Source organism: Colletes latitarsis, chromosome 7 (assembly GCF_051014445.1).
Source record: "Colletes latitarsis isolate SP2378_abdomen chromosome 7, iyColLati1, whole genome shotgun sequence".
NCBI lineage: Eukaryota > Metazoa > Arthropoda > Insecta > Hymenoptera > Colletidae > Colletes > Colletes latitarsis.
In genome coordinates, this window is record NC_135140.1 from 13,915,500 (window position 1) to 13,941,085 (window position 25,586).

Sequence of the window (25,586 nt, forward strand, 5' to 3'; positions counted from 1 at the left end):
TGCACGTTTATCAAACAAATTTTATTATTTTTGAGACACAATGTACGTATGTGAATTGTGACAGGATTTTATATAAAATACTTAATTTGTTGTACTTTATAGTACCAGAATGCTTAAAATTTTATTTTATGTTCAATCCTGAGTGTTTTATGCATACATTACTCATTAAAAATCTTCATTTTTAAACATTAAAGCTTACGGCTACTATCAGTGAGCAAGGGTACCCATCGGGTCCCACGCGGGTAAGGTAATGGGCTCTTGTTTAAATACAGACAAAATATCCGCAGGTACTAATTTTTTATCAATAACTGCTTCGAAAACGAATTCGGAAAACCAATCGGCAGTTAATAATTGATATCCTTTCTGTCCGTGATCTTCTCCCCAAGAATTTTCCACCCGGAATTTTTTTATTTTGCCGTCGTTCTAAAAATAAAAAGGATTTCAATATATCCCGAATACCGAGACTCTTTCGTAGAACTTGTCAGCTTACATCAATCGAAACAGCTGTGAATACCATTGCATGAACCATCATAGAATCTCCGTAAAGTAATCTATCTCCTTTCGAAAGATTAACATGAATATCTGTTCCAAACATTAGACCAAAATCATAGGCATTCATATCCTCTATACCTTGTTTCCCTACTAATCTTTTGCTTACATCGCATCCGAACCACACAGGCTCATTTTGTTTTATACTTTCTGCGCATAATTTCATTAATACCGCGGCTGGTTGATTATTATACAACGTGAGTCTTCCGCCTACTACATTTCCTAAACAATCTATCGTATAAAGTTTACTATATGGATGAGATTCTCTCGGATCTGTTACCAAACATACTTTATCATTTACGTTATAATATGGCTTTACATATTTCTCGTAAAATTCAACAGGTGTAATTGGACCGACACAATTGTAATTCTTCGATTTATCGTAATATTCCCACGTGATAGTCTCCGAAGGAATGCCCAAACAGATTCCAATAATTCGATAAATTACAACCATTTGTTTCATGATCTGAGATTCTAATTCTTCTTCGGATGCTGACTGTGATACCAAATCTCTTAAATCTCTAGAGTATTCTCTCAGTTTACTTTTCAAGATACTGTTCATGCGGGAACTAGATTCGCAACTGTACGATTCCGGAAAGCAGACTTTAGGGACAAGACCATATTTATTTATAAGATTAACGATCATGTCCCATTGTCCGCCGTCGCAAACCGGGTCATGTAATAGAAACGATACCAAACGACCATCCACCGGTTCATTTCGTTTCGCACTTTTTACAATATTATGTAGAAAATAGTTGGACCGTTCAACCTACAAAACAATTAACACGTCAATCACCATAAAATGCTTAAGCTTTATATATCGAATATTGGCAATATATATTAACTTTATCCCAGAAAAATAAATAAGCTTGACTAAATTCAAATTCATCCAAATTGTATTGCTTAATAAAGGCAGTTCTGATAACATTTAAGATTGAAAATATCCAACACCGCCCAGAACGTTTTTGATTCGTTATGGGTTTCCCTTCTGTTTCGATCTTATTGGTGAAGACGTGTTGAGTCTCTTCCAATACTTTTCGTGAAATACAAGCTTCTATAGGATTGATCCTTGTACATACATTTTGTGCTAAGCAATTATTCAGATTGTCGTAAAATACTGTACGTAACCTACGCAAGACATCCACTGTTAAAGCACCGGATGCTAGAAAAAAAAAAGAAATATGATATTTATAACTTAATTGAAACAAGAATGTAATATCCAACTTTTTTCTCCTATGACTATGAGTTATTACCGATATATTTTATGTATAAAATTATTCAAAATTTTATAGTCAACAACTAGTTTAATTGATTTAACTAATTGTTATCTACTTTTAATATCGATAAATATCTTAAATTATATTATAAATAGTAGGTACAGATCAGCATAGTTCAGAGAAATATGGAAAACCGATATTATAGTAATGTTATATTGAAAGCAACTGGCGACGAAGTAATAAAATAATAGCAAGTTTAAATAAATATCATCCTATATTGCCGAATGTATTATAAATTGTTTGCATTTCGAAATTCTGTATGTACATATAAATGGTAACATCTGAAAGTGATGGAACAAAAATTGTGCTAAAATTGAACGTTCATTAAAATGTAATATTTCCGTAAATAATTTTATAATATCATAAATTCTACGTCAAAAAAAATAACATGAAAACCAGAAACATAAGCGTAAATACAAGCACAACTTACAGGTAGCCATTGTGTTGGGGTGGATTTGTTTTTAATTGCAATGAATTCGATGGTATCCACCAATTATGTATCATACGAATTAAGACCGCGAAAACGAACGCTTATAATCTATAGATTCGTTTGACTGATAGGAGAAGATTAATAATTCTGACTACAAACAACATTAGTTTCGAAGCTTTATTATACACAGAAGTGTGGCCACATTTGGCATAATTGAATGCATCGACGTCGACGTTAGTAACGACGAACTTCCTTAGCGTCTAACGGAGTGGTGGGGATAGCAGGTATATACGTATACGTGAGCTCGACACTTCGTACAACTTCGGGAAATCGATAAAGAACGCTAGTGCGAGTCTTTCCTTCTTGCTCTTGTAACAGCTTAAACATGATCTCGCGATAATCGACATACGATTCCAAGTCTCGACTACCCCAGCATTTTATTATCTTATAGATGCTAAGGAAGTTCGTCGTTACTAATGTCGACTTCGACACACTCAATTGTGTCAGACCTAACCCTCGCAGAGGTCCTACACAGCCTTCTTAGGGGACTCCTAAGGGGAAAGGTGGAAGGAAGTCTTCTAAAGATTTCCTCACATAAAAAAAAACATACTGACGAGTTTGTCCTTTCTTTTTAACCTATTTGCTTTTCTAAGTAATTAACAACACTATTTTTTACTTCCCTCCCAACCATTTCCGTATTCCCTGTCAACGTCAAAGTTCTCGTGCTCTCTTTGTCCCGCTTTTTTTCTCTGACCGACCAATCGTAGCGAGTCTCGTTCCGGGCTTTCTCCCGCGTTCTGGCTTCTTATTCGTCGCTTTCTCCCGCGTCCTGGCTTCTTATTCGCCGCTTCCTCCCGGCGTAATATTCATCTCCCGCCATTGCGGCTTACCAGCGCAACTTTGGCGCTGCTGTTCCATTCTTTACGAGGGGCCCCACCCCTCGCCCTCCCCATTGCCTTCCCGCTCACTTTCCCCGGAGGTTAGGTTACTCCAGGGAAACTTCCTTTTTCAGACTCTTGTCTCTAAAATAAACCCTCCGCTAATTATATCCTCGCCACCTCCGTATTGTATTTCCCGGCACACTTTCACCCCGGAATTCTTTAATCCTCCCTATCAATTTGTCAAAAGACTCTTTATACGGGCTGCAGTCGACTCCCGTTCGCTCCACCATTATCCTAATAACTGCAATTAGATTCGCTCCATTGAGTTCTAAATGCGGAGACTCGATTATTAGGAACGCAGAGAGACGAAAGAGTTGCGAAGGATTCCTTGGAAGTGGAAGAAGGAACCGTGACAATGATCCTCCTGCGAATTCGTCCTGTTATCCTGACCGCTGTCCCCGTCTTTCTTATTAATATGCTAATTTTACATGAAATTATGAAGGGATATTTCGTTTGTGCACATTTCCCCGAAACAGCCTGTTCGAGCGATTCGATTTTATCTTGGGGGAGTATTTAGAGCTTACAACCACGTGTAATACGAAACATCTTCGATCAGGATAGCATGCGTGTATGCAAAGTAGATTCATCCCTTAAAGTTCTCATTTCTTCCAAGTATCGATACGTACTTATCCGGGGCTTGAGAAGTATCCGAAATCGATTGTTTCAAAATAAACCAAGTCTATCTAAAATATAACTGAACTGTAAACGGGAGTCGGTTGGAAGAATCAAAGACAAACGACGTTTTTACAGTTTACTCGTAAGGCGAAATTCGTTATGGCTGTTGGGGTGTTGCCATGGTGAGATGCTGCACTTGGCGAAAATATGTCGACTACTCTATAACCAGAAGCTCCTTGACATTCTGCTTTCCTACCTTACGACATGTGAAAGATATGAATCTGACATATCATAATCATAATCATAATCATCATTATCAATTTGGAGGGTACTAGAGATTTTTTAGGGTAGAAATGAAAATAAAAAGTACACTGCAATCCTAACAGATTCACTGTCAGCATTAAGGATAATAAAGGAAATATTAGATGGAAAGGCAGGGAGAAAGAAGACTAATGGGTGATTAAAATAATTGAAAAAATAGATTGATTAAAGGGAAAGGGGAAATACCTAATCCAGACCTTTGGCTAAAGAGCAAGTAGAGAGGGAGATAGATGAGGACTCGAAGGTCCCAATAGAGGAAATTACCAACAACATTAAAGAAATAGTCTGGGAGAACTTTCAGAATGAAGTAGAAAGCAGAAGGAAATTTAAACCATGGTTTCCTAAATAATATAATATCCAATCTTCCGAAAATCTATCTTAGAATTCAAAATGAAGACGATAATACAGTGGAATATAAAATGGATACAACTCGAACAGTTCCAAATCATTTTAAAACAATATAAACCATTTATAGTATGCTTGAAAAAATTTAATTTCTTTGGAAGTCTTCGAAATCAACAGACCACTTGTACTGGAGCACGAACAAGAAGAAAGTAGCCCCATGTGCAATTAAAATACCACAAACGAACAGGAAACTAGCAGACCTCACAAAAAAACCAAAAAGACAGAACATGAAACCTGCTTCATGGAGTTGAATAGTAAATACTGTAAAACAATCCCCATAATACTACAATTAAGAACAGGATACAACAAAGTCACTCACGATTACCTGATCCAAAGAACTGGAACAACCCTATTGCAACTACTGCGGTATCGAGCTTCCTAATAGCCAACCATTTATTACGAGTGCAGTGAAACTGAACAAACAAGAAATAAATACGACATAAAGTCTACGTATTTCTCTAGCTATACTCATGTAGATTAAGAGAAAATTTTTTGTTTTTTATCAGATACAAAGTCAGTTACACAGGCGTGCCGCAGAGCGCCTCGAATTCAAAACACGTCTCTCGAGAATGGCTCGAGCGTCGTCATTTTGCACTATTTTTGAATAAATATTTTTTTTTTTAACACTTAACGACGTGGTTAATAACATTCCTGAATATTATTATCCTCTTACTTTTTCATCCGTTCAAACAAAAAGAATCGCAAGAGAACGTTTTGTTTCAGGTTTTTACTGTGGTCTCATCCCTTAAGCGAGATCTGTGATCCGTTTCGCGTTGATATGTGCTTCTGATTCGCAACGTTTCCCGCCTTTGAACCTCTTCGACTGCTTTATTCTCCTGCTACACCGATGTAACGGAGTTGTTTACACTGCGCATGTAATATGGCACCAAATGCGCTTCTGTTCATGCTAGGTATGCCCCTCGTCACTTTCTGCATCGTGTTCCTTTTAATATGAATCATCATCCCTTAAACACGACCCATTAAGCGATTTTATTTGTTGTAATAGCTCCTTATGCGATCCTACGGTTAAACCTAAAAATCTGCGCTTCGCGAACGGGTCTTCTTATGATTAAATCATTATCAGGCGTCATTGTTATTAAGCTTCTTAAGTATTTTCGTGGAAAGTATACCTTGTACACTTTTACCCGTGAAAGAAATACATGCATTACAAGTCTGTGAAGAGGTGAGGGAGGGGTCGAGATATCAGAATCGGGAAGGTCGAATCGTTTTCGATACATCCGCAATCAGGAACTCATATTCGATAGCTATGTTGATCGAAGATTCGCGGATGAAGTTCGCTGAAATTACGATACCCAGTCCGAGCAGACGTATTTTCTTCTCGACTCACTATCACTCGCATATCCTTCTCCTATTATGCTGACCAAGGATAATGATTATGCGTGAATAAAGTAATAAATATCCATGTGCCCAGGATCCACATCAAGCCTTTCCTTAAAGCTCGCTTCCCTCCATTTGTCGGTGCTTTGTATGCAACGAAAAGTGCTATTCGTTAAATCAACACCTCCACACCTTACTCATGAAGTCACTGATGAGATCATTCTCTGTATTATTAGGTGAATGGTTGGTCCTCTTACGTGCTATCATATCTACAGAATAGATCGCCTTCTTCTTCCTAAGGGCGAATGCCATTCTAATCGTAGCTATTCTCAGTTTACTATCGAGATTCACACTTCAAAGTTCTTTTGAAATTGTGCAAAAAGTCGCTGATTCAGATTCAGTATAGACGAATGAACGAAAAGAAGAAAAGGCAGCATCAAGAGTAAATCACGGTACGTTCTGTATTAGGTTGGTAGCATTTCGGGCAGGTATTCCTTTCCAACGGGTTAATGAAACGCATAAATACTTGATCCTTTCTTTCCCTCCACTTCCGATTCCACAGCCTCTTGTGTCTCAAATTTATTCGCTGTCCTTTTCGACAGTCTACTCGAGCTGTTTTCGTAATTAGAATCGATCCATTTACTCCATAAACGCCTGGTGTTTCGGCCACGAACAAATATTCGAATGTGTTTGCAAATGTTGTCGTGGGCGATGCTTATGACACTCTGTGCTCCTTAACCGTGTACCTTCTGTTACGCAGAAATGACTTCTTGCGGAGACTAAATATCGAAGATGTTACTCTGTCGAAATTAATCTAACTCTCCGTACTGATTTCTCCCATAGGGAAACCTCGGTTTCCCCTGCCAAGGTGACAACGACGAACATTGCCTACCGGAGGGAGGGTTGGTCAAGCCAATCCTCATCGTCGTCACCTTGGCAGGGCGGTTCCTAACAATTTGTAACATTCCCGCCCACCCTGCTGTCCAGTGTCCAGGTAGACCATGCAGGGGTGAGCGAGAACGTTGCGTTGTTATTAACTATTTCGGTGTCCAAAGTTGTGGGGGAGGTATTGCACCTCTCGTTGGCCCCCAAAACATGAGTCAACCTCTCTTCCAAGCGGTGGACGCTGGGCAACGACATTGCCGCCAAACGAGACTCTGGCTAAGCAAATATGGGTCGAGTATGGTCTTGGGACAGGAATCTATGGTTCCAGGATATAAAGACTCTAGAATAAGAGTTCTTATAGTGCAGTAATGGCTTGGAGTCAAGAAAGGATCTTGGACTACCCCATCTCAATGATATAGTCATTGAGGGGGTTCTGGCTAAGCAAATATGGGTCGAGTACGGTCTTGGAACAGGAATCCATGGTTCCAGGATGAAGAGATTCTAGAATAAAAGTTCTTATAGTGTAGTAATGGCTTGGAGTCAAGAGGGGGTCTTGGACTACCCCATCTTAATGATATAGTCATTGAGGGGGCTCTGGCTAAGCAAATATGGGTCGAGTACGGTCTTGGGACAGGAATCCATGGTTCCAGGATAAAAGGACTAGAATAAAAGTTTTTATAGTGGAGTAATGGCTTGGAGTCAAGAGGGGGTCTTGGACTACCCCATCTTAATGATATAGTCATTGAGGGGGTTCTGGCTAAGCAAATATGGGTCGAGTACGGTCTTGGGACAGGAATCCATGGTTCCAGGATATAAAGACTCTAGAATAAGAGTTCTTATAGTGTAGTAATGGCTTGGAATCAAGAGGGAGTCTTGGACTATCCCATCTCAATGATATGGCAAGTCATTGAGAGGGCTCTGGCTAAGCAAATATGGGTCGAGTACGGTCTTGGGACAGGAATCCATGGTTCCAGGATAAAAAGACACTAAAACAAAAGTTCTTATAGTGTAGTAATGGCTTGGAGTCAAGAGGTGGTTTTGAACTACCTCACCTCAATGATATGGCAAGTCATTGAGAGGGCTTGTAGTCCCAGGTCTCGCAAACCTTCGCAGTAGTTTAACTCCTTAACATCACTGGTATAGGAATATCATGCCTCGGTAGGGCTGAGCGAGCCTCATGGCTCTGTACTTACATGCTCAATTCAGACACTCGCTGTTATTAACTATTTAGGAAATGCCCAACAACGCGGGTTTACGATAGGTCAATCGTTATTGAGGCGAGGAAGGGCTCCAAGGATTCCAAGTTGTGGAGTTTGGAGATACCTTAATGACCGTAACGTAATTAGTCAAGTAACAATGTCTCGAAGGCCTCTAATCCTCAAAGACAGCGGAGAAGTCACGTCCCAGTACCGACCCTGAACACCTGGCTTTAGGCTTTCGTGCACATATTCGGAACTGGAGTCGTCGAGGACGCTCGATTATTTAAATCCCAACACATTCCAATCGAGCCACTCGATACTTTCGAGCTCTCGAATCGGTTCCAACTCGGAGCTGTTCGAGTATTCGTGAATTTCGACGGCCCTAATAACTACTATTCTGGTCGATGGCCCTTCGGAGGGGGGCGGAGAGTCGTTAGCGGGGAAAGACGGAAGGAAAAGAGGTTCGAAGGCCAAACGAGCTCCAACTACCTGCTGCGATCCTGCTGAAAATGCGTGGGCGCGGTCTCCCCGAGGGCTGGCCGAGGCCAGTGAAGGTCGCACCCTTTTTCGACTGGCGTGTGCTTGGCCCTTTCGTCCAACCTCGTGCGACCATCTGTCCCCTATCAACGGTTCCACGGAGCTGCTCGGCCGTTGTCCTCCGACCTCTTCACCTTTCTTCGCCGCGATCCTTCGTAAACGATTTCTCCCTACGAAAGTATGGATCTCTCGCGCATGCGTGGTTTAGGTAAATCCTATTTGAATCTGCTCCCGCCAGGTAACAAATGAAACACGTTGGACAAGATGAAAGACAGATACACGTATCGATAAAGATACTTAGAAAGATACTAGGCGAGATCGAAAATCACCTGAGAATAGCATATACGCAAGATTGCGGTCGTTGAACGCCACGCGGTGTACTAAACAAATGAACACTTCAGGGGAGATAACTTGAATGAACACCGGATGTACGATTTGCTTTTGTTAGTTTCTAGCGTGATATTCAGCGTTATTGTATCGTCGGTTACGCAGTTTTTCTCTGAATATTTTAGTAACGTTGTGACAGTGAGTGATACGAAAAATTCGAAGAGTAATAGCAGAAGAGTATCTGCGTGCATCGATCATCGAGGAACAGAAAATCCTTTGGCAGAGAGAATGAGACTATAATTTGTGGCTGTAACAGAAGATAAATGGAGCGATTTCATTGCTTTCTGTAAAACGAAGAACGAGTGGAAAACTTCAAAAAGAAGCTGAATTTCGTGACTGTATCACAAGTGATAAAGTCGAAGTGGCAAAAGAAAGTTGCATGTTCTTGTCGGTACTATATAAAAAGATTTAAAGGGCAAACAGAATAATTATCTTGATACCCACGTTAGGTTCTTTTAAGGTAGATGGTTATTTAGTATTTATGGAACACGATGAACGTATTTAGAACTTTAAATGCGTTTTTCTCGAAACCACATTTCTCCAGATGGTTGCCATGATATCTGAAGGTCTACTTGACATTATTTTTAAAAATAAACAAAAAATCGACGTTTCAAAACGCTGCAATTTCTTTAATTATCAATCTTTTTCTGTCCTTATAGTACCTGCTGTAGAAAAATGTATTCTGATTATCTTTTTTGTTTTTCTGTTCCAAACAAACAGAACGGCTGACTAACTAACTTTGACTGTTTCTCGTCGTAAAAATTTGTAAACGTTAAAGAGTAACAAATATATACGAAAAACGCCGATGCAAGAAGTTGCATAGTTTCGTTATATAAAAAGATACCAAAGGAAACAGAAAATAACGCGTTTTACAGTGAAAGCCCCTTAATTCGAAATTGGTTTCATTCACCATCGAGGCCGGTCCATCTCTGAACCCTGCCCTCGTTTTCATGGTATTCACGCGTTGCAACCCCCTTTTGTCACGCACACGCTCGTAACCCGCCACGCATGCTCCCACATCGTAAGTATCTGCCTATCGATGCACAGTGGGATCGCTGCTAAGGCGAATATCCTACTGTTGCGCAATGTGCCATGCGCGCGATTCATTGCAACGTTCTCCACCCCTCGGGGGTTTCAACCTTCTGTTCACGCATGCCAGAATGCCCCGTCGATTCGCCAGCCTACCGACCCCTGGCGCGCCACGCCACTCGATACATTAACATCGCCTCCACAGTAACTTTTCATTCGATTCTTTCAGTCAATACGGATTCGACCACCTATACGCGTCAATTTTTTCACGAACCCTTGCACAAACGTTCGTTAAACCCAACTATTTAGTTTTCGATGGAGGAAGTCAACTCCTTAACCCTTTGCTCTACAGTCACGTGTGAGACTCGTGGGTCAGGTACTCGGACCAAAATTAATTATCACGCGTGAGACTCGTGGTCAGGTATTCAGACCAAATGTAAACACTATATGCTACCGTGGAATGGCTCGAAGGCAGTTTTCTTTAAATTTTGGGCCCACACTATCGGACTTGAAATCGTAGAGCAAGGGGTTAACCTTAGCGCTTGTAAATCGTAAACGATCCAGTCTATTAAAAAACATTTGAATCCAAATATCGACTTCTATACCGCACGAAAGATCTCGCTAATATTCTCGAAAATTCTAATACTATTCTTAGGTGTATACGAGTCAGTCAATCTTAAGAGCCAGTGTTTAAACACATGTTCACTGTGGACGCGATGACGACATTAAAAGTCAATAAAAATCAATAAAAAAATTATTTTTCATTCCCAAAGGATAGCTAAGTAAACTGCGAAAACGAATCATAACGTCGGATGTAACATTTCCCTCAAAAAAAATTAAGAAAAATGGTTCAATTTTCTATCATTCGCATGAGACTCCCCCCTTAACACCTTGACGGCCGCTGTCACGTGTGCGTGATCTACTGTATCAGTCGCCGATTCATCGTGCATTCAACTTATTACGTTTGTTGAGGTTACATGTATAATTCCTAGCATCTTCGTGTGTCTCACTTTGGTCTTCGAGCGATACGTGCGGCCATTAAAGCGTCAAGTACCGCGATATGGAATTGTTCGTCGTGGATCCGTGTCGGTCCCATCGCTACTCGCGAGCCACCGAGTCGTCGGGAATATTGTTCTCCGCGCGTCGCGTCGTAAACGCCAGGCAGCCAAGGTCAAGTTCAGCGAGTTCACGTTCCCGTCGCGTAACGGGGGCGGTGTTCCTACGTGTTCCTGTGTTCCTGTTCAAAGAGCGGGGGCGGCTCCCGCGGAGGGCAGGCCGTCAAACTCGCGGGGCGGAACCATGACATGAAGAGGCGGTGCGGAATCGCGGGCTCTCGCGTTGACGAGCATCCGTTTTGTAAAACCGAACCGATCTCCGGCCACGGATCGATCCGCGATCCCGCCGTCCTGTTCCCGTTCTCGCGACACCGCGCCAGCATTCTTGGGAACAGGTTGCACGGTCCTCGTGAGACACGTGGCACCCGGAATCACGGATGGAAGGCTGCTCCAAGACGGAAACGCCCAGATGTTAGCTGTATCTGCGTGGCGTCGCTGATGTACGCCCAGAAGACGTGGTATAGGTGCACCTTTTTAACCCTTAACCCTTTCCGGTCCAAGGTACCCGGTAATATTTCGTTCAGAAAGGTTCGATCGCGATTCAGCTATTATTTCTCGCTCGTACTCCGCGGCTCCTGCATCTTCTCTTATTCTAATAATTAAACGTTCGTACACGATAATATATTCACTGCAAACCGGAAAAGTAACTTATCACGGATGATAATTTGTACCAGATTCACGTCAATTGCTTTCTATGTGTTTTATCATCGTGTGATATCTTTTGAAACACAAGATCACGGATCTACAGACAAGCTTGGATATATATTATGATTGTTAAAAATGTATTTGATGAACCGTTTAATGGACAGCAGGGTATTTGCTCTGAAAATCCAAACAATACTCGAGGAATGTTCCTTTTTGAATGTCCTGTGTGAAATAGTATACTGTAATAGTAGTTCGTGTGAAGTTAAGAGACTTTGAAATATGATGTGAAATATCGTCCGTGTACGAGCCATGTTTACGTTTATGGGAATTGCATAAATTCTTTCGACATTCAAGCCTTTCAAACAGGTATGTATCCACGTAGATGTGTACTGCATTTTCACACAGGTTTTATTTGTCTATCGTATATATTTACCTTGTTATTAATATTTGAAAATAAACTCTCGTTGTACGTTCTCGCGTCGTCGTGTTTCATAAAATTTTACGGTCAAGATACAACAAAAATTAGTTGTTTCTTCGTTCTATTAGATGTTTTACAGTCATTCACGTTCGTTGGTTCTCTATAAAGCAAGCGATTAACAATGAAATTCTTTCCAGGAAACTTGTTTACATTACGAACTTGACATATTTTCGACTACTATTTTATCGAATTCGTTCAACTCACGGTGGAGTATTCCCCAAGAAAAGTCGAAATTATATTCCTATCTGCGATACATCGCGTAATGGAGATATCATTTAATGGTAACGAAGAATACACACACGAGAATGTAAATATAAAATATTTCTAGCACAGCGTAAACATCTCGTACGTATGTCAGTAATCTAAACAATTCTTTCCAAGTGTTCCAAGCTCAGTATACGCGAATGAACAGAACAATGATAAATGTATGTTTTCTAAACAGAAAAAAGGCATTTTTAATATGTATATCATTAAAAATACATCAAGAAATTTTACAATTTAGCATGTTCCTCTTTAAGAGCGATCGAATAGGAATTTTAGTTTCGATAATAGAAATGGTTCAAAGTATCCTATCCTCCGAAATGATCTTTTCCTCGTTGAATTTCAACGAATAAAATAATTTTGTTCGATTTTTCATGGCAAATATCCGGACTGTGCAACGCGTACGCACACCGTAGAGAGAAAACCACTCTGAATACCGGGACGGCCACGAATCCAATCAATTATCCCTACGAACCGCCCCTTGGCGGAGAATGAACCCGACTCGTGCCACCCCTCAGGGCTGTTGCACCCTATAATTCGTTGACCGTACCGATCCTCCCGCTTCTTATATTCTCCTGGTCCCCTTGTTTACTCCTGTATTGTCCAGAATTGTCACTGATTCGTTTGTCACAGGCTCGTTTGCTCGTTAAAGCCCCGGGACCCTCGCCCCGTTTGCGCATTCCGTTCAATACCGTGTGCACTAACCCGTGCAAAATCCCCAGATTTATGTTTCCCTAACACTTTTGTATGTCATCCAATAATCAGCTCGCCGTTCATGCTATCCTAATACCGTCATGCTGGCTGCGGACCGAAACGATTCGCTTCCAGATAAATTAACCGTGCCTAAAACCCCCTTCACCGGATCCCATCGTGTTCGACCGTCTCTCGCGGAAATGGAAGGAAAGAGCAACGAAACGAGCGCCAATTGTTGCCACGGTCGGTCTACGATACGTGAAAACGTACGCTTCCGGTTTCAAGTATCAAGTTTCAGGTTCCTATGCAGAGTTTCCGCATCTGGAACACCATTTTACAATAATACGAATTTGTTGCATCGGAGCATTGATGTCTCTATTCTACTTGGCTCTAATGTTGCACTTAATTGCACTTGTCTCCCTTTCTCACATTCCTCATTTTTCCGTGCTTTGATACCGAAATGACGAATTGTTCGTTTATTCCAGAACAGAGTTTCCGCATCTGGAAACTGTAACGCCATTTTACAATAATATGAACTTGTTGTATCAGAACATTCTTAATTCTTCTTTCTCATATTCTCTTGCATTGTATCTGTTGGATTTCCTAACCGTCTTACTATCTTACGTCTGGAGTTTCCTATAGTTTTGGCCATGGGTTCTACGAACTCATGGTGTTCATTATACGAAGATAAGAGTTCGTCGCTAGGGCGAATTGCGCTTCACTCTCGCCTTTCTTCTGCGGGTGAAGTCACAGTCTACTAACAGATCTCTTAGATATACCTTAGCGTATCAAATAAAAAGCATTAATAATTCTACCAGTAATTATTGTCGTTTTAATCAATCATACGTCCCATAACCCTACCTATTCCAACAGTATCTCTATTCAACTTGGCTCTAATGTTGCACTTAATTGCACTTATCTCTCACATTCGTCATTTTTCCATGCTTCGATTGCTCAATAAATTCACTTGTTCTCATCTATTTCTCAATTCCGTTGCCTTCCAACGCTCTTTCCGGTTCTCTGTCACGGGTATTTCCGTTATTTTCCCCATCTCTATCGAATCAAACATCTATACTATACATTTACCTCATTTCTCAGACTCATTTTCACTCTCTCTCTCTCTCGTGCTCGCGTCCTTCCATCGAAGCCGCGATCGTTCGAACGGAAAAACGACCGTGGTGGGGGAAAAAAAAGTTGGCCAATTTTTTTCAACACCAGGACGCCATAGCCAGGTCGTAGCTTCTCCGTGCTCGCATCAGGTGGAATCCATTGTGGGGTTTCCAATCAATCGGCGCCTTCCGGTATTATCAGAGCAGCATGAATCGCCCGGGAAAACCGAACTTTCCTATCGTTTGACGTTTCCACGAGAAAAACGTGTGCGTGTCCTCGATGCGTCGCTCCTGATAAACGCCGACGCGACCAAGACTTTTACGAGCCGGAAAAGAAATAATTCTAAGAAGGAAAGTTCGAACAGCGATCCGCGGTACCCGTCGATCCCTCCCCCGTTGCTTTCACATATGAGAACCATCCGCGTGATTTGAGCTCAAGGAAAGTTTAATGGTTCAAGTGCTTCGAGTCACACATCGTGACAGGGCTAACATAACGTAACAGTAGGTACCCTAATATTCGTCGGGTCGATGACCCCAAAAAACCTTTCAAACGCACACGTAACCCGGACAACACTCGCGTACGCAACTTTTTCGAACTCTCTTATCGGGCATTTTCATTATCGAACGCCCAGACCGGTAATTAATTAAGAAACAACCCGGAGACCTTCCTCTCTCGATACCTTTTACTCGTCGTTCATCGTATCAAGATGAATTTTTACGAAACTGATATTTATACTGTTTCATTTTCGACACGGGACTTTTCACTCTGCAACTAAAACGAATCGTTCTCAAGACGGGACGTTGAAGGAAATAAATCCGTATGTACCGTGTAATTCCACCATCGTGAAATCTGGCTTTCGCCAGGGGAGTGGCTGAAGACAAAAGCTGATACTTAAGGGGATGGAAGTGCTGATACTAGATACTGGAATGCTCGAGTCACGACTAGAAAAAGAGTATAAAAATACTGACTCTTTTCTACTGTAATTGCACAATAATGACTTTGGTTGCTTAAAGCATACGTATACGTATATCTACCTTTAGTGGGTGGAGGCATAAGACAATTTCAGGAAGGGAAAATCAAGTAAGAAGACACCACAGGAATGTGGATGCAAACAATAAAGATAAATACATAAAGGTTTGATCTGGACATCTGGTTTTTAATGGGAATAAGGGGACTCGCAAGAGACCCTAAATCGAGCATGTTTTTTCTATTTCTTCTCTACTTGCTGTTACTATTCTTTACCAAATTTTCTTCTCTAGGTTTAAATTTCTTCCCATTACCGTATTTCTATCCTATTTCCATTGTGACTGGTTCTCTTATGCCTTTTGTCTCCTAAATTTGCCTTGTCTGCTTCTTCTAATTGCTTGATCCACCATTAGTTTGCTAGGTAGATTTCCCAGTTTTTTAGACCGATCCCACCCTTTGCATACATTGCATTTAACGGTGTCGAATTCCTATCCCATTCCTACTCTAATGACAGTGGTTTCTAGTTTTCTTAATTTATCGCAACTTTTTCTATAGCCTTTTGATTTATTTTACAAATATAGCTGCATTCAATGCATCCTATGTTTCTATCGCACAGCATCTCGCAATACCTAATCTCTTTCTTACTTTCACTATTAACGTATCCACTCGATAGCCTGTCAAAACTGACCCGTTAAACGCGTCAGATTGATGGCATCATAACTCGACTAAGGAACAGGCAAGAATCTGCCCAAAAGAGCTTGAACGAGCCGGGTTTCATTGCCCTTAGTCGACCCAAATGTACCTCCGTGTTCAGACCAAGATTATCCCAAAGTTTTTCATGATTCAGAAAAATCGAATTTTCCATTTATTCGTATAAATTTACTAATTTCTTTCACTTTTTCAAGCTTTCTACACCCTTCCACGACAACTACGCTCGCCACCATCGCTCTTATTTTTCCCTCGATTCTCCATCCTTCGCGATTCCGATCGTTCGAACAATTTAAAAGGCTATTGGCAGTCTATTGGTTTGATCCCTCGATCCTAGGCTAGCAGAAGTGTGTTAGTGGTCGTACGAAATCCGTGGTGTTATTAGCCACGTTTTCGAAAGCGTGTAAAAGTTTGCAGCGCGTTTCGTTCAGCGGATCGCGAACCAGAGCGACCAAGAAACTTCCTTCCACTGTGAACTGTTCGCGTAACAAGCCTGGCTACACAATAGAAATAAGGACGATCGAGCACCCCCCCCGGCGACAGGAATAATTTAATCCGATGCCCGAGGCAAAGGGTTGAATAAAATATATTCACATATTCGAAGCAGGCGAGCATCCGAGGCGAGAAAGTAAGGTTGCTGGTCGGGTTGTGGGACGACAGCCAGCGAGAGTAATTCGTCCTTAGGGATTCATGTTACTCTGGTGGCTTGTCCCGTTCTTCGGAAACTGTCGTTTTGCAGCGACCGTTCTTCGAAGGGAAGAACGATGGACAGGCATGGGTAACGGAACGGGTGAGAGATTTATGCAGGGTGATTATGCTCGTTCGTTCTACGGAGTCGCGCCGGGGAATTCGGGTTGCTGACGTTGGAGAGAAAGGGTTTGCCTCGTCGGGATTCCACCCACGCTTTTTTCACAGGATAACATCCTGGCGAGGAACCTGACGGTAGTTCGGCTCCTTCGGATCGAACACCACGACCCAGCCTAACTTAGCGATGGAATTGATAAGCGCACGCGGCCCCTTTACCAACGAGCTTTTCCTTCAAGAAGCCTCGAGAGATTCTGAAAAGAATTTTTTCGAACCACTATACAGTGTGTATGGCTACCCATGGGAAAAATTTTAATGGAAGATTCTAGAGGCCAAAATAAGACGAAAATCAAGGATGCTAATTTGTTGATTGAAGCCTCGTCTAAAATTTATAGAAACATTTCCGGCCACACAGTATATTTTCGGTAAGGAAATTTTTTCTCGAAAGTGCGTAGAAATTTGAGGGTACGTCTAATGACCAAAAATGGTTGTAATTGACCCTCACAACCGAAAATAATTTTTCCAGAACGATTTGAAATTTTTTAATTTTGTCCAAAAATTTGTCTACCTTTCTGAATTTTTTTCTCGAAAGTGCGTAGGAATTCTGGGGGTACGTCTAATGACCAAAAATGGTTATAATTGACCCTCACAACCGAAAATAATTTTTCCAGAACGATTTGAAATTTTTTAATTTTGTCCAAAAATTTGTCTACCTTCCTGAATTTTTTTCTCGAAAGTGCGTAGAAATTTGGGGATACGTCTATTGACCAAAAATGGTTGTAATTGACCCTCACAACCGAAAATAATTTTTCCAGAACGATTTGAAATTTTTTAATTTTGTCCAAAAATTTGTCTACCTTCCTGAATTTTTTTCTCGAAAGTGCGTAGAAATTTGGGGGTACGTCTATTGACCAAAAATGGTTGTAATTGACCCTCACAACCGAAAATAATTTTTCCAGAACGATTTGAAATTTTTTAATTTTGTCCAAAATTTGTCTACCTTTCTGAATTTTTTTCTCGAAAGTGCGTAGAAATTTGGGGGTACGTCTATTGACCAAAAATGGTTGTAATTGACCCTCACAACCGAAAATAATTTTTCCAGAACGATTTGAAATTTTTTAATTTTGTCCAAAAATTTGTCTACCTTCCTGAATTTTTTTCTCGAAAGTGCGTAGAAATTTGAGGGTATGTCTATGGACCAAAAATGGTTGTAATTGACCCTCACAACCGAAAATAATTTTTCCAGAACGATTTGAAATTTTTTAATTTTGTCCAAAAATTTGTCTACCTTCCTGAATTTTTTTCTCGAAAGTGCGTAGAAATTTGAGGGTATGTCTATGGACCAAAAATGGTTGTAATTGACCCTCACAACCGAAAATAATTTTTCCAGAACGATTTGAAATTTTTTAATTTTGTCCAAAAATTTGTCTACCTTCCTGAATTTTTTTCTCGAAAGTGCGTAGAAATTTGAGGGTATGTCTATGGACCAAAAATGGTTGTAATTGACCCTCACAACTGAAAATAATTTTTCCAGAACGATTTGAAATTTTTTAATTTTGTCCAAAAATTTGTCTGCCTTTCTGAATTTTTTTCTCGAAAGTGCGTAGGAATTCTGGGGGTACGTCTAATGACCAAAATTGATTGTAATTGATCCCTCTAGCTAAAAATAATTTTTTTAGAACGATTTGAAATTTTTTATTTTCGTCGAAATTTCAGGGGAATCGGAATGTCAGGGTTAGACATTGTATTTTCGGTAATGAATTTTTTTCTCGAAAGTGCGTAGAAATTTGGGGGTACGTCTATGGACCAAAAATGGTTGTAATTCACCCCTCTAGCTAAAAATAATTTTTTCAGAACGATTTGAAATTTTTTGATTTTATCGAAATTTCAGGGGAATCGGAATGTCAGGACCAGACATTGTATTTTCGGTAATGAATTTTTTTCTCGAAAATGCGTAGGAATTCGAGGGTATGTCTATTGACAAAAAATGATTGTAATTCACCCCTCTAGCTAAAAATAATTTTTTTAGAACGATTTGAAATTTTTTAATTTTGTCAACAAACACACCTACACGAATTTTTTTCTCGAAAGTGCAGATCTATCCTCGATCCAAGACAAACACATATTAGACATAATAGTTTCATTGTTTGGTCTCTTATTTAATTATTATTTAACAGTTCTTGCAATGTTTTTACCGAAGATAAAATATATTGCTCGTCTCCAGTTACTAAATATCTTAGGAAAAGTTTCGTTTCATTGTATACGAGCAAAAACGTGCGCGTTGCGATACGATCGAGTATCGTGCATCAAGATTTTCACTCCATAGGACGCAGAACGATGAGGAAGAGACAGAGAAGAGAATCGTAAACATCGTTTATAATGGATCTGCATGTATTGAATTTCTTAACATCAAACGTAAGATATCGAATGGCGTACGTCTTATACCGATCTACGAGGGAACTCGAACGAAAGGTGAAGAATTTTTCTACCGCGCCGGAATAGAACAGAAGAAAAGTCGATGAGAATTAACGACAGGGCACAGTCGTAAAGGGTAAGCAAATGCTGATTGACCTCCTCGTCGTCCTACGTACTGGATAGAGTTTCTATGAATGTTCCGTCGCCGCCCACAACCTTTTCTCGTTTCTCCGTTTTTGTCTACTACGATTGTCCGACGAATAGGCGGAACACGATCGGTCGGCGACGATTTTAATCTGCTTACGAGCCCCGCGACGCCAGTTTCCACGTTTCGTAACGCGCGGCAAAGACCGATAGACGAAGGTACACTCGGAGGAAACGACCTCGAAGCTCGAGATTCTCGACCGTTATAATGTCCTGATCGCTGTCACCGCATTCCTTTTATGCGAAATCACTCGAGCGGAACGATAGAACTGAAATTCCCTGACGTCGACCATAGTAAAAGACGCAACGATCGAAGAAAGCGGGTTGGAAAAAGGAAAGTTAAGAGTATCGGAAATAAGGAGTAAAAGAGGTAAGAGAACAACTGCGTGTGGTCTGTGGTGTGTGAAGGGCCTCTCGAGTGTTTAGTCGCAGTCTAAACAGAAAATTGTGCGACAAAGAGCTCGCTATCTAGGATCAGTTCTTTACGAGACGTCGAACAGAAACATATCGTATACAGGGTGTTCGACCACCCCTAGGAAAAATTTTAATGATGGATTCTAGAGGCCAAAATAACACGAAAATCAAGAATACCAATTTGTTGGTGGAGGCTTCGCTAAAGAGTTATTAACAATTAAATTCAAAAATTTCAAATTCTGGAAAAATTATTTTCGGTTGCAGGGGTCAATTACAACCATTTTTGGTGAATACACATACCTCCGAAGTCCTATCCACTTTCGAGAAAAAAAATTGGGTAGATGCTGAAATTTTTAGACGAAATTAAAAAATTTCAAATCATACTAAAAAAATTATATTTAGTTACAGGGGTTAAATATAATAATTTTTGGTCATTACACACACCCCCGAAATCCTACGTACTTTCGAGAAAAAAATTTGAGAAGGTGTGAAATTTTTCGACGAAAAAAAAAAATTTCAAATCATTCTGGAAAAATTATTTTCGATTGCGGGGGTCAATTACAATCATTTTTGGTGGATAGACATACCCCCGAATTACTACGCATTTTCGAGAAAAAAATTCATTACTGAAAATCTAATGTGAGAACAGAAATGCTGCCTCGAAATTTCATACATATCTTTAAAACGTCATAACTTCTGAACGGATTGGACGATTTTAATGTTTAAAAAAGCAAACTACGCGTATTTTGATGGAGAATATGTACAAATCACAAAAATATTCGAAAAGTTGGTCCTCGTCCCCGCAGAATGAGAAAAACCCCATAAAAATGGTCCAATTTTCAAACAGCCATAACTCCTACAATTCTGAATATATTTCAATGAAACTTTTTTCTGAAGTAGAGCTTATGGGTACCTACAAAAAAGTATTAGACAACTTTTCTGTAGGGCGTCAAACACAATTACTAAAAATGAGAAAGGAATTTTTAAGAAAAATCGACAGGGGGTAGGTGCCTAAATTTTTCGACGGAAAAAAAAAATTTCAAATCGTTCTAAAAAAAATATTTCTAGCTAGGGATGTCAATTACAATCATTTTTGGTGGATAGACATACCCCCGAAATCTTGCGCATTTTCGAGAAAAAAATTCAATACGAATGGAACTTTAAACGTTAATAACTTTTTAACGAAGCTTCGATCAACAAATTAGTATTCTTGATTTTCGTCTTATTTTGGACTCTAGAATCTCCCATTAAAATTTTTCCCAAGGGTGGCCGAACACCCTGTATAAACGTTCTTCGATCTTCTATTCCTGCGTTATGTTTACTTCGGTTTCAGGGTAGTTTGGACTTACCCTGTAATATGCATTAACGTTATTATAATAAATTAACGTATACTGCAAATAAGAGATAGAAAATATGTTTACCATTTACGACAGACATTAAGACCTTAAATTAGAATGCGATTCAGCAGTAATTGTTTCAGAACTGTGACCTCAGCAACGGTGAACGTGACGGATCGATCGCGACAAGTGGTTCCAAACATGTTGCCCTGTTACAGCACCTCAAGATTCTTTTGTTCTCTACGAATTGTCGTCGAATCGTGGATTCTCTTGATGTCTGTCCATCAAACGATCATTTCTCGAGCCTCATATTACCCTGTAACTTAGAGGAGTTGCCCCATTATCTTTAGCTTTCTTTGGCAGCCCAGAGACACTCCGGTAGGCATGGTATCGATGCTTCTCCCAACGTTGTTGCGTTTGCATACAGTCAGAAAGGTGCTTTCGCCTAAGCTTTATCGATCGTCAGATTTTCGACACGCACAGCAACGTCCAAACACAACTATCGTGTAATAACATATGTTTCTACGTGAAAGCCCCTTATGCAATCGACTTCTCGGCCTGTCCTTCCAAACATAACTCCACCGTGATCATTCACTCCTTGCACCCAGTTTCTGCAAATTATTCCTTGTTCCTGAAGTCCTGATACGTAACGGTATTCGACTATCGCTGATCATCGATGACTATGATTAATCATTCCCTCAGCGACCACCGAAGAGGAAAAAGCGTGAACCGTGGTTCGACAGATTTAACACTAGGTTTACGGACACTCGTTGCGCATATTTTTATTGTAATTCGCTGTGTTAACAGTTACATTAAAATGCAATTTTTCTTTTAATTAGAGTGTATATTCATTTCATTACGTCAATTAAATCCAACATAAATTGCTAACAAATAATATTTATAAGTTCTGTAACGTTAGGTTTAGAATCTTAATGCGTCAAATTGACGTATTCATCTCGATAATTTGGGAACTAAACAGAAAGACAAAATGCCTCTTGGTGTTGGGATTACGATCCCCCGAAAGCCTGTTTGGAATTAAAAGGTGGTGTAGGCGTATCGTGTTCCTCCTGTGCAATTATACTTCTCTAATACCCTTGACATCTGCGCGATTTATCTTTCTTCAGCCCGGAGAAATTGAATCTATCCGAATGTGAAATCAGAGATGCTAGACAGAGCTCAGGGTGCACCGTGAACACCTCGAGTTTCGGAGAGTTGACAAAGGCAAATTGACACGTGTCCTCTTTTTCGATTCTCCGAAGCTGCCGGAAGTAATTTCGGACCGTTTTCGTGGGAGTCGAGAGAGGAAGGCTCACATTTGCATAGAAATATTTCATAGAAATAAGCACAAGTGGAAGTGAGACAGAAAATTAAATTACAGAAATTTTAGTATTTTTTAACGAAATGAAAGGATTGGAGTAATCAATCGATCAAAATTATTAAAATACCTAAGGATGTATCTCATCGATACGTACACCGCAAATCCTCTATTTTTTTATTTTAAATTGTAATGCATCATTTATTTAAAAAATAACTTAAATAACAGGAACTCGTCATTCCACAATTCAGGTGTATTCGTATACCTCGTCTGTGACGAGAGTTACTTATTTGAAAGTGATCGAAACCTGAATAGAGCTGTATTCGACGAGTGTATCTGAATTTTTGTGGGAATTTAGCAGACAGTGAAATACTTTTGCGATTGGTACGACAAATGGAATAGTTTCTGAAGAACGTATGTGAAACTATAAGAAGAACGCAGCCATTAGCTCATATTATTTGCTATGTAATTAATAATTATATTAATTACATAGTAAATAATAATCCCCAGGTCTCACCGCGCGGAGGTTGCTGCGTAAGGAGACCCACCCTAGCCTCGCCCCAACCACCCTACCTTTGGCGAGGAATTCGAAAACCTATCTAAGAGAGAAGTTACAGGAAAGTTAGAAATGAGTGAGTTCTTAAAAGAACTACCCAATCAAGAGATGAAAAACCTAACAAAATGTCAATACATGTGAGATAGTCCACCACATGTTTTCTGGAAACGAAATTGGAATGTGCAACTGCACGTACGAACTCTGATGAAGAGATCGAAAACCTAACAAAATGTTGATACATGTGAGCTAGTCCACCACATGTTTTTTCGAAACAAAATTGGAATGTGCAACTGCACGTATGGACCTTGCATATTAGAATACTAATATGTACCTTAATAGTAATCATTCATACTTAAATATGCACACACATTTCGGTAATATTTAATAGAACGCCGGGGAACACTTCTTTATCTTACAATCTATATACATTTGTACTTATATTCTAACGCAATTTGTAGAAACGAAGAAATACGAGGAAATATTCTCTTCTTGGTGTCTCTGTCAATCCCACGATGTTTTTCTAAAACAGAAACTCATATACAAGAAATATAATCGACATAAAACGAAGAAATATGAGGAAATATTTTCTTCTTGGTGTCTTCGTCAATCCCACGATGCTTTTCTAAAACATACACTCATACCTAATAAATACAACTCATACAAAATAAAGAAATATGAAAAGATATTTTCTTCTTGGTGTCTTGGTTAATCCCACGATGTTTCCCTGAAACATAAACTCAGACAATAAATAAAATTGTACGAAATATTTCCCTAAGAACGATCAAATCTGAATCCATTTACTATTTCCAATTTCATTCTTCAATATTAATGTACTCTGTAACAAGAACTTGTCCAAAAGATTAGTAGCTGAAATAAAAGTGTATTAATGGGCACAGAAAAAAAAGAAGCTTCCACGAGTAAAAATTGATATTAAGAAATTCGAAAACATAAATATTACGTAATTGAAATTGAATGAAAAGTTAAACTCGTCTCAGTGTTAAGATAAATAAGAAACAAATTGAAAATTTTATTCATTTATTATCGTAGATTTTATTTTTCGTTTCGTTTATCAAATAAAAAAATTTTCAAGGCGTATACATTGCAATAATTATATTTTACTGTATCGAAAACTAAATTAGTTTCGTACAAACGAAGCAATAACCAACAAAAATTTCGATTCCACGCGGAAATTAATTCTCAATGTGAAATACCGAATTGCAATTTGCATACCCTTTTGATGCAAGCATTCTATTTTCCATCAATTAAAACAATGATCGCGAACAAACTTTGATTTATGCAAAGAATACAGAATATTTATAAAAAAATTCACTATTTATAAATAACAATTGGGTTGCAAAGGTTACTATATCCCGTAAAAATTACCAACTCTAATAATGAATAATTAGTGATATAGTTATATATAAATCTGTGATAAAAATATATTCACATAAATTACAGATTTTAACACGTTATAAAGAATAAAACAATTGATCTATTTACAACAATACTTTCAAGCAGTATTTCCTTTGGCAAACATATAAAAAAAAGATATATTTCAGATAGAATAATCATCCACTCGTTTTAAATTCAAACAATCCGTGAGTGGACCATTCTTTCTTTCGCAACACTAATTTATAATATAAAAAAGTATACGCGAGTGGTGCTTGTTATTCGCAAAATGAACCACACAGGGTTCCTTTATTAATTAAATCGCGTGCACCCATATTAAATCATGCGCAACACTAATTTTAATAACGATGTTGAGCCATTCGAGGCTTTGCAGAATCCCAGCCAGCTTCTTGATGATCCTGGTGCAGTGGCTAGCGTTTTGGCCAGCTTTTAGGCATCGAATCGCAATTCTAATTAATAAAAAACGCGACAAGTCAAGATCGCAACGCTAATTTATAATATAAAAATTCCAAACGCGATTTATAACAAAAAAAGCAACCGCGAATGGTGATTATTCGCAACGCTACCCTGAAAAGTAAACGCGAAAAATAGTAATTCGCAACGCTAAGAGCAAACCGATTAGTTCATTCGCAACGCTAAGAGCAAACCGATTAGTTCATTCGCAACGCTATTCTTAAATAACAATAAAAGCAATCGCGAATGGAATTCGCAACGCTAACCTGAAAAGGAAACGCGAAAAATAGGAATTCGCAATTCTACAAGCAAACACGATTATTGTATATTCGCAACTCTATCTTTAATAGAAATATATTTATGTTTCGCAACGCTAATTCAAATCGCGTTGCCCAAAAATGCTGGGTCAGGTGCTGGCGTCTTCAGTTGTAGCTGCAACATACATGCATAAAACAAACTAACTACTTCAAGCTACTTCAAACTACAATAGAGTGGCACATATGGGGATGAAGTTAGACGTTTTAAATATCGCAACACTACGGGGCAACTACGCGATAAACCAACAATCGCAACGCTAATTTATAATAGAAAAATTCCAAACGCGATTTGCAAGAATAAAAGCAACCGCGAATGGTATTTATTCGCAATACTACCCTGAAAAGCAAACGCGAAAAATAATAATTCGCAACTCTAATTGCAATCGCGTTTACTAAAAATTCGCAACGCTATTTTTAATGCAAACGTCCGGTTCCTAGGTTTGCATAAAAAGCAATCGCGAATCGTGTTTAT

The 25,586-nt window shown here is 39.4% G+C and overlaps 1 protein-coding gene across 1 annotated transcript; it reads right to left on the reverse strand.

Moving 5' to 3' along the window:
• On the reverse strand, positions 1–3,367 carry LOC143343795 (bleomycin hydrolase-like). The gene is made up of 4 exons (XM_076769037.1): positions 2,257–3,367; positions 1,395–1,711; positions 491–1,318; positions 1–423 (listed from the first exon to the last, which is right to left on the reverse strand). The coding sequence occupies exons 1-4, from the start codon at positions 2,264–2,266 to the stop codon at positions 208–210; spliced, it is 1,371 nt and encodes a 456-aa protein (XP_076625152.1). The 5' UTR covers positions 2,267–3,367; the 3' UTR covers positions 1–207.
• Between the last annotated feature and the right edge of the window lie 22,219 nt (positions 3,368–25,586).